Source organism: Rhinoderma darwinii, chromosome 2 (assembly GCF_050947455.1).
Source record: "Rhinoderma darwinii isolate aRhiDar2 chromosome 2, aRhiDar2.hap1, whole genome shotgun sequence".
Classification (NCBI taxonomy): Eukaryota; Metazoa; Chordata; class Amphibia; order Anura; family Rhinodermatidae; genus Rhinoderma; species Rhinoderma darwinii.
In genome coordinates, this window is record NC_134688.1 from 256711111 (window position 1) to 256727792 (window position 16682).

Consider the following 16682-nt stretch of genomic DNA (forward strand, 5'->3'; position numbering starts at 1 on the left):
CTGGATATCATAGAAGAAGAATTTCCAAATTGTAAGACATTTTCCTTGTAATGAAGATCTTAGGCCACAATGCAAAATCTATAATAGAGCCCTCCACGTATCATGTGCCATTGATAATACAGGTGTCATCTTATGTGGGAGAGAGGCCTTTAGTCTCCCTCAGGCCCAAAGGTTCAGGTGCGACTGCTACTTCCTTTGCAAAGTTCCTGCACTGATACCTTCCATCCCTCAAAATGACAGAGTGCGAGCCTGAGTATGACCATGAATAATTTGCCTACTCACACCACTGGTCTGCAATTGTCTCAACTGGGTGGCTCATAACTGTGTTTACTGGCACCAGTGTTGTCAATCCAATTCTAGTCTACGTCATTTTAGCAGTAGTATATGGATATGTAGCCTTTTTACAAATAAGTTGTTATTATATCAGCCCCTTTATGTAGCAACTAAGTTACTGAAGTCTTCCATGCATATGGTAAAGTTCTAGACAGCCTCTTTAGAAATGCTTTCTATTTACAAAATTCTTATCGAGGGTTTAACTTTCCTGTGAAACTTTATGCCTAACTTAGTGAGCCCTACAAGCATTATAAGGCAATATAAGTGATGGCATAACTTTTTAAGGGGGACCTTTTGGCCTTAGCTTCTAAACATCTAAGGCTTTGTAGTTTTGACAGCAATAGATTGGCAAATACTGAATGTCAGCTGATGGAATGGCAAACACGCCAGTGTGAACAGAGCCTTACAACCAGCTCTCGCAAATGCCATCTTTATAATTTGTAGAGTGTTTAACCCATATGTAATATCAGCTGTGCATTCACCACTTATACAGTTCTATGTTAAACCCTCAAGCTTTATAAGCATGCACAATTACATTACTCACTTTCATCTACATAAACACTTTTACATTAAGGCTATGTTCACACCTATCGGAAAATCAACAGTGGAATACAGTAGCAGCCAAGTGGATAAGATTTCAACAAAGTCATCCACACATTGCAGATATTTTCTGTGCGGAAATTTACTGCCAGTGCGGATATTTACATTTTAAATGCAACGATTTGTTGCGGATTTATCCCACTGACTTAAGTTGAGGAAGTAAAAATCCACAAGCAAATCCTTGTGTTGTGGATTTTGCTGCAAGTTTGCAGCAAGTTCTGAAGGTCCAGAAAAAACGACAACACTATTTTCGTAGATTAAAATAAAAAACAGTATACTCACCTCCCCTGGTGCTCCTGGAACAACACGTCCCTGGTCCCCGGCTGGTTTCTGTACACTCGGCCTCCAGTGATGACATGTCGTGTTGACACGTGACCGCTGCAGCCAGTTACGATTTGGTACTATTTTTCAGGCAGATTTCCCTGCGGATTCTCGCTTAAATTTTCTGCTGAATATTCCGCAGCAAATCTGACTGTGTGTCCCCTTTATTGAACATGATTTTGTTCTGAACTTTATCTTACCGTCAAAGATGTCAAATTCATCATACTGCTTTTCACTCAGAAAATATTCCACAGTTAGTGTCACATTGTATCCAGCTTCAACTTTAATAAGCCAGGAACATGTCTGGAATTGAGGGTAAGTTCCGGGATAACTCTGGCTGAGAATAACTCCAGTGGAATCGGTAAGGATCTCATTGGCTGGACAAAGGACTGTGGTTTAAAAAGTAATAAAAATGAGAACATTTGTATGAACAGTATAGTGCATTTCATATAATACTTATCATAAAAAACAACCTATTATTCAAAAAGAGAGTTATAATGACAGTACCACACACATTGGGCTTGACAAAGATAAGCCATGTTTATCCAGATTGGCAACTATGGGTTCTGTAACATTTCAGTGGTGGTGGTGTTTTTTTAAACACTTAAAGGGAGTCTGTCACCAGATGTCCGTATTGAACTACCAACAGGCTATTATAGATTGGGCTAACTTAATTCTGACGTTTATTATGTCTTTCCACAGAGTGCCTCCTTTGAAGAGACATAGCTTTTATTACATTTATGCAAATGAGCATTTTGGAGCAACGAGGGCATCACCGTTGCTCCAAAATGCTCTCTCGTTATTCCCCAGTTCAACCTCCCTCCCTTCTTCCTTTGATTGGCAGGGGTCGGGCAGCGTCCTAGGCGAGTACATGCCTGGCCCCTTAGTGAGTGAACGTGCGTGCGCGTCCCTACATCCTAATCGGCGCATGCGCAGTAGTGGCGATTAGAATGATGAGCATAAAGATTTCACTGCGAATGCGCCGATTAGGATACGGTGCATGTGCATTACAACCTTTAATTCACCGTTCTAATCGTCACTACTGCTACAAAATGCTCATTTGCATAAATGTAATAAAAGCTTTTTCTCTTCAAAGCAAGGACTCTGTGGAAAAACAAAATACAGATGTAGCCAAGTTTATCTTGACTGATAACTTGCTGCATCGTGATATCACACAACAAAAGTCATTGAAAAAGTCAAGTTAAAGTTTTTTGCGTCTCTGTATTTATGAAGAGTCAAGATAAAGATGGCTACATCGGTACACGTCAGAATCAGGTTAGCCTAATCCAGGGGTCTCAAGCACGCGGCCCCCGGGCCGCATGCGGCCCCTGGGACAGTCATCTGCGGCTCGCAGGACACAGAGCCGCTAGTACAGGCTCTGCTCCGGGACTCTGTGGAATTCCCTGACATCGCTGTCCACATATGGACAGCGATGTCTGGGGCTTCCCCAGAGCCGGAGTCCCAAGCAGAGCGCTAGTATCGGCTCTGCTTCGGCACTCTGTGGAATTCCCTGACATCGCTGTCCCTATATGGACAGCGATGTCAGGGAATTCCACAGAGCCATATATATGGACAGTGTTGTCAGGGTCTTCCTCAGAGCGGAGTCCCGAGCAGAGCGCTAGTACAGGCTCCGCTCAGGGACTCTGGGGAATCTCCTGACATCGCTGTCCTCATATTGACAGCGATGTCTGGGACTTCCCCAGAGCCTGAGTCCCGTGCAGAGCGCTAGTATAGGCTCTGCTCCAGGAAAGCCCCTGACATCGCTGTCCTCATATTGACAGCGATGTCTGGGGCTTCCCCAGAGCTGGAGTCCCGTGCAGAGCGCTAGAATCGGCTCTGCTCCGGGACTCTGTGGAATTCCCTGACATCGATGTCCATACATCGACAGTGATGTCAGGGGCTTCCCCAGAGCAGGAGTCCCAGTGATGTCAGGAGCAAAGCTGGAGTCCCAGGAAGAGCCTACTAGTGCTCTGCCCGGGACTCCAGCTCTGGGGTTGCCCCTGATATCACATTCCCGTCCAGGAGAATTCCCTGACGTCACAGTGTAGTGACGTCAGGGGCTCCAACAGCAGAGGAATCCCCAGCCAAAGTGTTGGCAACGCTCTGGCTGGGGATTCCACTCCTAGAGGGAGCGCCAATGGAGCTATCTACTTGGGGTGTGTGTGGCATTATCTGCGGAGGGCACTGTGGCAGCATCTGCGGAGGGCAACGCCTCTAATCTGTGCCAGTCACTGCACTGGTTGCCCATCCCCTTCAGAATAAAATTCAAACTTATTACTCTTACCCACAAAGCTCTCCACAGTGCTGCACCTCCTTACATCTCCTCCCTCATCTCTGTCCACCACCCTACTCGCGCTCTACGTTCTGCTAACGACCTTAGTGTATGTGCACATACACTAATTACGTCCGTAATTGACGGACGTATTTCGGCCGCAAGTCCCGGACCGAACACAGTGCAGGGAGCCGGGCTCCTAGCATCATAGTTATGTACGATGTTAGGAGTCCCTGCCTCGCTGCCGGACAACTGTCCCGTACTGTAATCATGTTTTCAGTACGAGACAGTTGTCTTGCAGCGAGGCAGGGACTCCTAGCATCGTACATAAGTATGATGCTAGGAGCCCGGCTCCCTGCACTGTGTTCGGTCCGGTACTTGCGGCCGAAATACGTCCGTCAATTACGGACGTAATTAGTGTGTGTGCACATACCCTTAGATTAAAATCCTCCATAATCCGAACCTCCCACTCCCGTCTCCAAGATTTTTCTTGTGCAGCGCCAGTCCTCTGGAATGCGCTACCCCAGACAATCAGATTAATTCCCAATATCCACAGTTTTAAACGTGCCCTGAAAACACATCTATTTAGACAGGCCTATAACATTCCCTAATCTGACTCCTTTCCATGGCCCCCCTTTTAGATTAGTCATCAGAATAAGATTCTCTCACACTCCTTCTCTTCATGTCCGTCATACACGGATACTGGCTGGTGACGGCTCATGCAGCTTTATGTTACCACCCCATGTGTATAAAAATGGCTGCACTATTGTACAGAACAAACACTGTTACACTTTGTGTCTCCTTTATTTCCTCATAGATTGTAAGCTCTTGCGAGCAGGGTCCTCACTCCTCAGGTTTGAATTGTAAATTAACTTTGTCACTATGTAATGTCTGATAATGTTTGTTTCATGTTCCCTCTAAATTGTAAAGTGCTGCGTAATATGTTGGCGTTATATAAATAAAGATTATTATTATTATTATTAGGGCACTGTGGCAGCATCTGCGGAGGGCACTGTGGCAGCATCTGCGGAGGGCACTGTGGCAGCATCTACAGAGGGCACTGTGGCAGCATCTACAGAGGGCACTGTGGCATTATCTACAGAGGGCACTGTGGCATTATCTACAGAGGGCACTGTGGCATTATCTACAGAGGGCACTGTGGCACTATCTAAAAAGGGACTGCCCAATCTTGACATGTGTGTCTGCCAAACGCTGCCAACTGAGCCGGACTGCATTTTGCAGCACTTAAACTGGAAAACTGGATTGTTGAAATAAGTACGTGGAGAATTCTCTCAAATTTTAAACCTAGCGCTATTAGTATAGTAATGTAGTATTATTATTATTATTATAGTAATCTAGTATTATTATTATAGTAATATAGTGTTATAGTAGTTCAAATAACTAATTGATTAACAATAATTTTGTATTGTATCAAATTTGAATGTAATGCGGCCCGTCAACTTCCCATTTTTTCTATATGTGGCCCACTTACCCGGTCGAGTTTGAGACCCCTGGCCTAATCTATAATAGCCTGTTGGTAGTTCAATACTGACATCTGTTCACAGACTCCCTTCAAATAAAGAAAACTGATGTTTTACATATTAATTTCACTGTATTGTTCTCCCATACAGATTGCTTGACTTATTATTATATTAATTATTATTATTATTATTATTATTACTTGGCTGTAATTCTAGCAAATGTGTCAACATTTTTATTTTGTGTAACAAGAATAGCAACAGTTTTCTCCATTGCAAAATAGAGGTCAGTATGTTACAATTGGCATATCTTGTGCCTTACTAGATTGCAACTCATATTGGCAAATGGAACCAGTCTGTGGGGCAGACCAAAATGTAAAAATCTTTTGGATGGTAATACATTCTGTAAAATTGGTGAATCCTAGAATTTTTTTATGACCTTACCTTCACAGGTTGGAGGAGGATCTTCAAACTGCAAGTGGGTTCCAAGACGACATATCAAAATTTCCGGACCCATCAATGTGAATCCTGGGAGGCATTTGTAGCGTACAATGTCCCCTAGGGTAAATAATGAGGAAAATGAGGATTCCAGAATTTTGGAAATATGTGATAATATACTGCAGGACAGCCATTAATCTGATATGCAGTATATTGCATATTTCAAATATTGCTGTCTAATATTATTTTCAACCCCTGTAAAGATAAAAGTTAAATGTATTAAACTACAACCATATTACACTTGTTCTTAGTTCTCAAAATCAGGTTCTGACTAAAATTAAAAAAATATATATATAAAGAATACAAATAAACATGCATGTAATGCTGATAATATAGTCACTGTTTTAATCTCTAAACCTTCATGACCATGCCTTCACCTGTATATATAACTAAATTAGTTGCATAGAAGCAGTTATAGGTACATTTTCTAAAACGGCGTGTTAAAAAAAAAAAAAAAAAAAAAAACTGTGATAAAAATGTGCATGTATTAGCTCGTGGTTTATGCTACAGTATGTTTTTCTTACATTAATTGTTTATGTGCAGAGTATCTTCTGCAATATCAATGATACTCACCCATTAAAAACTCCTCACTACCTGACAGAACCTCTCCATTTGGCACTGTTGTTGGAGGCTTACATTTCCGAAGTCGGTAACCTGTCACAAAGAGAGATTTTTGTTACACAGTATGATGCCAATTACAGGACTGCACTACAAGTGGGCTGTCCATACACCCAACAATGACAAATTGAAATGATGCAGAGGAATGTAACACAATTTTTTTTTAAATAATTAAGAATATACATAGGAGAGGGGTATTCCCATCTTGGACATTTATGGCATATCTACCTCTGGGATCTGCACCTATCTTTAGAAAAGGCCTCGTCCTACTCGTCCTACTTCCTCACTCCAACGACTGCATTATGAGGTGCCCAGGAGTTCGGAAAACAGACAAATTTGCTGAGCTATGTTGTTTTCCGTAACTGCCATAAAAGTGAATGGGTGTTACGGAAACAGCGTAGCACAGCAATTCACACTGTTTCCATAGCTCCAGGTTTCTGGAAACAGTGTAGCTAGCGGCGCTAGGCTGTTTCTGTAGCTCTTATTCACTTCTATGGGCGTTACAGCAACAGCTTAGCTCAGCTAACTCGGCTGTTTCCGTACACCCGGCCACCTTGTAACTGAGTGGCCAGAGACAAGCGACAGCGGGAGAAGGTAGGATGGGGGTCTTCGGTCCGTAGAAATGCCATAAATGTCCGACATCGGAATAACACAATAAATATGGGCCGCATTCCCACATCTAGGATTAAGTAAGCGTGCAGACAGACAGTTTCTGTGCTCATTTTGGAAACACTACTGAGAATCCACCATGTACTCTGGCTCAAGATTTATGATTCCTAGGATTGCTGATCATGAAGAGGTGACACAAAACCAACATGCTATCCTGTTAGAAGGTAACTCTGGATATTATCGGTGATCTTGTGCCAGCAGTTGGTTATTTGAGTTCCCTTTGTCAGGCTCACCATAAAAGTATAGTGCAAAAATTCCACCATTGGCAGCATTGCTGTGAAAGGTAATAAGGACTTGATTGGATGAGCTCATAGTAGACCTCTTATTGATACTGCTGGAGAAAACACCCAGCTGAGGATCGGTTTGTTGGGGACCATCCCTGCAAAATGAGAACATAAAGATGTTACAATAACTACAGAAGCTTGAAATCATTACACAGAATTGGTTAACATGTACTAGAGGTATGATATACTACTCCTTATATCAAATTCCATCTGCAGTAAGCTGCTCAGCTCCCTGGCTCCTTCTAGTAGTGGCTGCAGACAAGTTCCTATTGATTGTTATTGTTCAAAAAGCTTGCTGACAGACGCCGAAAAACATTTTTTTTCTTCATCAGTATATCGTATACACCGTTAAACCATAAAATAAAAACAACTGACAGGTCAAGTGAATAACATTGATTATCTTGTGACAAACACACCTGTCAAAGGTGTGGGATATATCAGGCAGGAAATGAACAGACTGATCTTAAAATTAATGTGTTGGAAGCAGCAAAAATGGGCAAGCGTAAGGATCTGATTGACTTTGACAAGGGCCAAATTGTGATGGCTTGACGACTGGATCAAAGCATATCCAAAGAAGCAGGTTTTGTGTGGTGTTGCTGATATACAGTGGTTAGTACCTATCAAGAGTGGTCTAAGGAAAGACAACTGGTAAACGACAGGATCGTGGTCGCCCAAGGCTCATAGATGTACATGGGGATCGAAGGCTAGCCTGTCCAACCCAGTCCTACAGAAGAGCTGATGTAGCACAAATTGTTGAAAAAGTTACTGCTGGCTTTGATAGAAAGGTGTCAGAACACACAGTACATCGCAGCTTGCTGCGCTGGGGGCTGTGTAGCTATAGACCAGTCAGTGTGTCCATGCTGACCCCTGTCCACCACCAAAAGCAGCTGCAATCGGCACATGAGCATGGAGCAATGAAAGAATGTGGCCTGGTCATTTGCCTGATGAAGAGATGGCTCCGGGTTGCACTATGGGAAAAAGGCAAGCCGACAGAAGCAGTATGATGGTATGGCCAATGTTTTGTTTGAAAACCTTCGGTCTGCTGGTAACGTCTTGGTGCCAGATACCACAGGACACCTTCAGAGATCTTGTGGACAGTTTAGAGCTGTTTTTGGTCGGCACAAGGGGGACCCACGCAATTTAGGCGGGTGATTTTAATGTAATGGCTATTAGGTTTAGTGTCTGATACTAGACTTTCCAGAATTAAAATCACCGGAGCAAGCTCTGTGCAAACATTGTGCCAGTAAAGAATGTTGGAAGATTTTAGCTCTGAAGCCAGTGAAATTGCGAATGCAGCCCTAGACTATAACATAGGCTCTAACTCAGGGTTGGTGCAAGAGACGTGATTCAATGCATTAACAAAATTGTGCAACTATATAAAAAAAATGGAATATACTTAAGTTATTTCTTTTTGTTTTTATTATGTCCCAATGCCCTTGAAATATAAAGGAAGATATTTTAGCTATTTACAGATATTTGTGCACTATTTCACACATTTTATTGTAGATGCCATCTTAATTTGTTGGAGAAAAGGTACTGTTACATTTCACGAAAAAATCCAATTTCTGCTAGTTACAGAAAATACACATCACATGAGAAACTTAGAACCACACAGTGTCCAGGGTATAAATGGGAGACAATAGATATAAATGTGAGAGAGCGGCTGCATCTCAGAAATGAGAGTTTGAGAAGTACAATGTTCTTCAGGTCAGAGGCAGTGACAGTTTCTGAAAAGTGAGCAATTTGTCAGTGTCATGCGAGTCCCCATCCTCCCAGCTTCTTCCTGTCCAATCCTTACTATGCAGGTCTGTGGCCTTAGCACTAGGGACACTTTGACAGTGTCCCCATCCTTTCCAATTAACTTCACTTGCCTTTTAAATTAGTGTTAACGAGCTGTCCTGCCACTATCCATCAGCAACCTCAAGACTCGACCTTCAGTAGGAAAAGCCCACAAGTATTTATCAGACTCTAAGCCGTACAATGAAAATAAATCATGGATAAAGGAATGCAAATACTATTACAAAATTACAAAAGAGTATTAAGTACCACAGACGCTTTATATCCTTAGAAAGGCCTTCATATCATATATCTGGCAATCCAGTTTTGTTTCCCTCCGGCATGGTACAGAAACACCGGAGGATAACTGATTCCCACGGGAGTAATTTTAGCATCAGTTGTGATGCCGGACCTCTCCCCGCTCCGGACAGAAAAACACTGCACGCTGTGTCAGGCTATGGCCACCAAACAAGTGCGCAAAATTTTCATCACTTGTGTCTAGTTCAGGAATAAAACAACTTGCCGGATGATAAGCAATAAATGCAATGATGAGATTGCTGAGTGACATCAACCCAGCTAGGAAAAGAATAGTGTCAGATCTCTGTCTAAATAAATATTCTGTTCTAAGGATTCCAACACACAATACGAAACATAAATACTTGTCAACTTGATCTTCTTGATGATTGTCAAACCACAGATGCCTGTACTTTACTATACTTAGGAACAATTCTGGTTCACCAGAATAGAACATATATATTATTAGATCCTAGTAATATATTTAGTATGATATTATGTAATATTTCTGTTGTTGAATTAGTAAATACATGTAGGCATGATCAATTTTACCACACCTAAAATGTACAGCAATCTGTTATACAGTATGACAAATCCAGTCCTCCAGTCTTCTCATAGTCCATGTAGCTGCTCGATCTACAGTTGCCCAAGATGAGCTTTGAAAGTGTTACATTTGTGTTTTTGTCAATTTCTTTATTGTGGGACTGTCCATTTTACATATGATGTGTTAGTACATATTGACATAAGCACATCATGGCAGTGGATCACTGACTCACTCACTCACTCACTCACTCAGGTGTCAGAAGGATAACTGGAAGCTCCTGAGCCCAAATGCAAAATCTGTAACAGGCACCCCACCGACCATGTGCCATTTATAATATTGGTGTCCTCATATGTAGCAGAGGGGCTCTTAAAACACAGAGTCTGGGCTGCAGCTGCTAACTATGCACTCCTATAGCTACGCCCTTGCCTGGGGTGATAGCAGCTGGTCCCATAGTGATCAGATCGTCAGCAGCGTAGGTGTATTATAAAAAAGGGTTTGTACTAATGCCAACATTTATACATTTACATATATAAAAGTTGGCAAACATTTTGGATGTCAGATTAAATATGCTTAAGTATTCAATATAATTGAAAACAGGAGCACGGTCAATTCCTGGGCACTACATAATATTCACTGCATCTCCAAATCCTTCACAATTAATGAAGTACACGGACATGACTGCCCATGTTACATCTGCTGTAGGCATCCTGGCAACGTAAAGCAATCAGCACAGAACATCTATATAATGAAATATTCACACTTCAATCCGATTTGGCAGTGAAGAAAAATAACATTGATATATTATTCAATCAACGGAAGAAAAAGGTATGTAAATGCTGTCCTATAGTGTCCAGGAGTGTGATTTATAGGGATGCATTTTCCTAACATTATCTTTGAAAAACATTGCAGCTTGGCTGAGACTGGCAAGTTTCTTCAAACATGTGATGCAGTCATTTCCATATCAGTATATCTAGCCATGTCTGTGTTTTTCATTGCTTTAATGTTAGTTTACCTCCTGATACCGAGAGATGAATGAATCTTTAAAACGTATCTTCTCCGCTGATCCTTCAGGAGGTCAATCAAACTGATTCTCTCTAAATATCAAATCTGTCACATCAGTTTTCTCATTTGAACAGATGAGTGAATATTTAGAAAATCTATTCTCCATGAGTTTTCCAGATTATGCTAATCTCAGTAATTACAGTACAATTCCATTAATACAGTATAAATGTGACTTAAGGCGGATCTGTCATCTTAATATGCTGCCCTATGTAAGTGCAGCAAATTAGAGCTACAGCATATTAAGCTGACAGATCCGCAATAGTAAGTGACAGAGTTTTAGTCTATAATAGAAAAGCATGGGAACATTTGGTCATTCGTGCGTTGCATTAAAAAAATCTTGGAATTGCCGCAAGCAAAACCGTCACAACAAGTTTGACCATGTCAGACATTTTGCATTGGACCCAAGGTCGCCCACCACCTTGTGATGTTGCGGTCACATTAATCCCACAATTGTACTAGATTTGCACGCGTCCAATGTATGCCCTTGTAGCCTACTTGTCCGGTTGGGAAACAGACAAGAAGACAGCCCAAAATACAATGTAATCGGGAGTCTCATAAGTGGTTATCTCAGGTCAGTCTTCTAGTGATATTGTGATATGTTTCAGTTCAGTGCCAGAAACAAGTGTCAGCTATTGTATCAGAATTTCTAGACAACACAGAATTTTACTTTAATTAAAATTGTTTGACTTTATTAAATGTATTGAGCATTATTGGATGAATTTTATATTATTAAGCAGGGATTAAGCAGTAAGGAATAATCCACGAGTTATTCCACGTCCAAAACTACCTTTGATCATCTCCTGTGTCTCACTTTTTGGGTCTTGATTTGCCCTGATTAGTGCAAAACTATGGACTAAGAAAAAAAATTGGAGGAATGCATTACATTTACAAGTAAATGCCGAAACGTATCACTGAGCATCAATAGAAGAATCACTCTGCACCAAAACATGTGTGGGGCCGCCATGTTCAGGGTGATAACACTGCTTAAAGCGCATCTGTCAACTGGATAAGGGCAGCATATTAGAGGAACAGGTTTTTTCTCCGATTAGCCACAATAGCACAACAAAATATTGTGCCGTTTGGCTAATAGGAGCGATCAAAGAATACATCGGACATGAGACCAGTGGGATGATGAGGGTACTGCTCCTCGTGCCTCTCCCATGATTGACATTGGGCTGCTGTAGACCGAGAGGGGCGCAGGAGGCCGGAGGAGCGCACCCCTAATGCATACATTGGACTAATACCTATGAGTCTGGAGTAATCTTTGATCGCTCATATTAAAGCAATATTTTTTGGTACAATTTTGACTAAGAGACCTTTTCCTGTAATATGCTGCCCTTACCTCAGGTGATAAGCCATTGATGGCACACACTTCAGCATGGACAGGTGATGCGCCCTGTGTGACCATACAGGTTGCACACCGCTAAGTCAAGCTCTGGATGCTCTGCAGAAGTAACACAGTTCGACCAACGTAAGAAGAAACTCTTATATGTAGTAACGGCAGTCGGCATTTGAGGATGACATTTGAACCTCAATAGTAATCCATAACCTCAGGCTTTTTTTAGTTTATGGATGAATCTCCGTAATACTGTATACAATGTATACAGAAGGGATTGCAGATGTATTTCTATAGTATTTTATGTCATGTATACAAAAAAATAAAAAGATCTGATCAACAGCTCTAATTTTTCTGGAGTTCTGAGATCTGTACACTGCAGTTCACCATTTCTATGTAAAACAAGAGCATTCAGATTTCAGGGCCTTATCCATCAGTCATAGGACAGTGTGTATTCATTAACATGTTAAAAGGGTTGCCTGGTTTCAGCAAACTAATGTTATTTTTTGTATTATTATAAGTTATACAACTTTCCAATATACTTTCTGTATAAATTCCTCACGGTTTTCGATATCTCGGTTTGTTGTTATTAAATAGGAACCTTCATTGTTTACTTCCAGTAGATAAAATTCTGTCCATGGTCATGTGATGGACACACAGGTGCACAGCTCATTACAGTTACAGTATGTGTATCAAAGCTGTGTCTTGTAACGATTCACACACCTGTGCGATCATCACATAACCATGGACAGAATTGTATCCACTGGAAGTAAACAATGAATATTCCCGTGGAATAACAACAAGCAGAGATCTTGAAAACCGAGAGTAATTAACACAGAATGCATTTTTTAAAATTGTATAACTGTGATTTATTTAAAAAAAAATAACCTTAATTTGCTGAAAGCAGACAACCCCTTTAAGTAATCCATCAAAACATATTCTTCTATTCACCAGCATTATCCATTAATCCTGCTGCATGTATATGAGACACTGCAGCACTTTTAGCATATTATAGGTTAAGCAGCCTGTCCAATCCATTTATTGCATAGCAAGTTCTCATACAGATAACCAGTTGCTTTGATATTCCAGGTATATTGACTCTGCAAGAATTCTGTGTGAGTAAGAAATGGACTGAAGGTTTCCAGCTAGGCAGTAAGAGAGGAAAGTGTGGTGGGATACCTCAGTCCTCGGCAGGATCCCACAGCCTCACCTGCTGCCCAGCGTGAGGTTTTCAAGATGTATTAAATGTGATGCCTGATGAAACCCTATGTGATCTCTTAACATCCTTTACATTCTGAGCATCCAGCTTCAAAACTGAACAAAAAAGCATTATATAAGTGTGGAATTCTAAGACTACTTTATAATTCATAAAGAAAAACGACATTAAGTCTGGTCTGCTGACTCCTTACATTTAACTCCCTTTATGTTTGCTTCATGTTATCCGATCTTGTAGAAGTATTTTAAATATACAGTTACGCAGTTAGTTGGAATGAAAAAATGTTTCCAGTAAATGAAACAAATAAATAACTTCTAGTTTACCTTTGTTGATCCAGGGAAAAGCAAAAAACACTAGTAATTGGGTTGCCCAGTTTCAGCAAATTAATGTTATTTTTTTTTATTATGAAAAGTTATACAATTTTCCATTATACTTTCTATATTAAGTCTTCATGGTTTTCAGGATCTCTTCTTGTTGTTATCCAGTAGGAACCTTAATTGAAATCTCTTCTGTCCCGATAAACGGAACAAAACTTAGTTTTCTAGATGAGGGTGCACTAATACGTTTTTAAGCAGAAGACTATAACCATTTCCATTGACAGCATGCCTCTTTTAGGGCACAAACTTATCCTGGCTGTCTTTATTACTAATACTATTTTTTTTTTGCTGTCTATTAAAACCTTTTTTTTTTGTACATTTGTCATCTGAAAAAGTTTAAGACTTTAAAAAATGGTTTAGCCGAGAAATATATGTATCATTAACATCTACAAGATCAGCAAATGGTCTGCAACATTCTACAGTCTCTCAGCTTTGCCTTTTAAAGAGATTTGACCCCCATAAACTCTTAAAACTGCTTAATAGGTGCTTGAGAAACGAGTTCAAACATTCCCATGTTTGCTATCATAAACCAAGTATACCAGACAAAATTATCTTTTACTCATTTGCTGTATGCTAATGGGTCATTTAGTGTCTGCTGGGCGTTATTTCATCACCTGCGTTGTCGGGAGCAAACCCTCCCAAACCTCTCCTCTCTGCGCTTGACTGACGTCTTTTGGAAAAGACGTTGGATGAAGCAGGAGACGTCAATAAAGAGCAGGGGGGTTAGGGAGAGGTTGTCATCGATTTCACAGATGAAAGAACACACAGTGGACACTTAATGATTTATTAGCATACGGCGCATAAGTGAATAAAAGATCATTCTTTACGGTATACTTGGTTCATGATAGAAAACATGGAGATATTTAACCTGGTTTCCCCAGCACCTATTCAGCAATGTTAACATTTTATAGGGGTCACATCTGCTGACAGATTACATTTAAAATTGTTTTATCCATTTTAAAAGGATACTTAGTCTATGTTATCTATATTTGCTGTGCAATATATTCCATATTTGTTCCCAGAAATCAGCAAGTTATCTACAATTTAAAGAGTACCTATCACTCATAATAGGGGATCTGTTGCATTTGAAAACCTATTAGCCCCTTAAGAAATTAGTCATTTTCTAAATATGTTATCAAATAAATGTAAAGATATCTTATTATATGGCTCACTTTTACTATGCAAATAGAGTCGGTTTTCAAACTTCCGGATAGGGGTATCCCAACATCCCCTGTGCCCTCCCCCAAACCTCCATGAAAGCATCCAAACTCAGAATGAAACACCTTGCTGATTATCACTATCGGAGATAGAACACAAGATCTTGCGATAACCAGCAAGATTTCGCGTTCTGAGCTTGGATGCAGCCAAGGTGGTTTGTGGGAGGACGCAGGGGGTGCCGGTATACCCCTACCTGGAAATTTGTGATACAATTCTTGCAGGGAGTCGAGTCATTTGCGTAGTGAATGTAAGCTATATACTGGGATTTCTTTAATTTTTTAGAAAATTATTAATTGTTTAAAGAGGCTCAGTCACAACATTATAAGTGCCCTATCTCTCACATAATCTGATCGGCGCTGTAATGTAGATAACAACAGTGGTTTTTATTTTGAAAAACAATCATTTTTGAGCAAGTTATGAGCAATTTTAGATTTATGCTATGTAGTTTCTTAATAGACAACTGGGCGTTTTTTTTTACCTTTTTACCAAGTGGGCGTTGTAAAGAGGTGTATGATGCTGACCAATCAGTGACCAATCAGCGTCATACACTTCTCTCCATTCATGTCCATTTGTACTCAGCACAGCGTGATCTCACTAGATCACGATGTGCTGTCACATACACCCACATTAACTTTACTGAAGTGTCTTGAGATTGAATAGACATTGCCTCCAGCCAGGACGCGATGTCTATTCACACTCCCGACACTTCGGTAAAGTTTGTGTGGGACTTAATCACAGCACAGCGTGATCTCGCGAGATCATGCTGTGAATGACAGCACAGCATGATCTTGCAAGATCACGCTGTGAGAGTAAGTACCACAGAAATTTTACCGAAGTGTCGGGAGTGTGAATAGACATCGCGTCCTGGCTGGAGGCAATGTCCATTCTCTCGCTGAGTACAAATGGACATGAATGGAGAGACGTGTATGACGTTGATTGGTCACTGATTGGTCAGCGTCATACACTTCTCTTTACAATGCCCACTTGGTAAAAAGGTAAAAAACACCCAGTTGTCTATTAAGAAACTAGTTAGCATAAATTGAAAATTGCTCATAACTTGCTCAAAAATGATAGTTTTTCAAAATAAAAACCTCTGCTGTTATCTACATTACAGCGCCGATCAGATTATGAAGGAGATAGCACCCTTATAATCTGGTGACAGAGCCTCTTTAATGGGATAATGGGATTTCAAATAAAACAGGTCCCTCATTACAGGTGATAGGTCCTCTTTAAGACCGGAGAGAGGCTAATTGTATTGTTCTTCAATGGAATTAGTGATGAGAAGTCCAGAAAAATATAATCTTTCATGATCACTATTTTATATTAGATTAAGGGGAGATACAGACGGACATTGCGTTTTTGCGCGCGCAAACCACGCTGCGTTTTGAGCGCGCAAAAACCATTTGACAGCTGCGTGTGTCATCCGTGTCTGATGCGCGGCTGCGTGATTTTCGCGCAGCCGCCATCATAGAGATGAGGCTAGTCGATGGCCGTCACTGTCCAAGGTGCTGAAAGAGCTAACTCTTTCAGCACCCTCGACAGTGAATGCCGAACACATCCTATCGAAAAACCTGTTGAAAAAAAAGAAAAAGTTCGTACTTACCGAGAACTTCCCGGCCGTTGCCTTGGTGACGCGTCCTTGGTGACGCGCCTCTCGACATCGGGCCCCACCTCCCTGGATGACGCGCCAGTCCATGTGAGCGCTGCAGCCTGTGCTTGGCCTGTGATTGGCTGGAGCTGTGACTTGGACTGAATTGTCATCCCGGGAGGTCAGACTGGAGGAAGA

General features: G+C 41.0%; 1 protein-coding gene across 3 annotated transcripts in view; it reads right to left on the reverse strand.

Moving 5' to 3' along the window:
* CSMD2 (CUB and Sushi multiple domains 2) overlaps positions 1 to 16682 on the reverse strand; it is an 897842-nt gene that overhangs the window by 71793 nt on the left and 809367 nt on the right. For all 3 annotated transcript variants that reach the window (XM_075853183.1, XM_075853184.1, XM_075853185.1), the window contains 4 exons: positions 7023 to 7168; positions 6076 to 6156; positions 5449 to 5562; positions 1455 to 1643 (listed from right to left, as the gene is read on the reverse strand). In XM_075853183.1, the coding sequence (XP_075709298.1) occupies positions 1455 to 1643; positions 5449 to 5562; positions 6076 to 6156; positions 7023 to 7168 (530 nt within the window). The remainder of the gene's footprint in view (positions 1 to 1454; positions 1644 to 5448; positions 5563 to 6075; positions 6157 to 7022; positions 7169 to 16682) is intronic.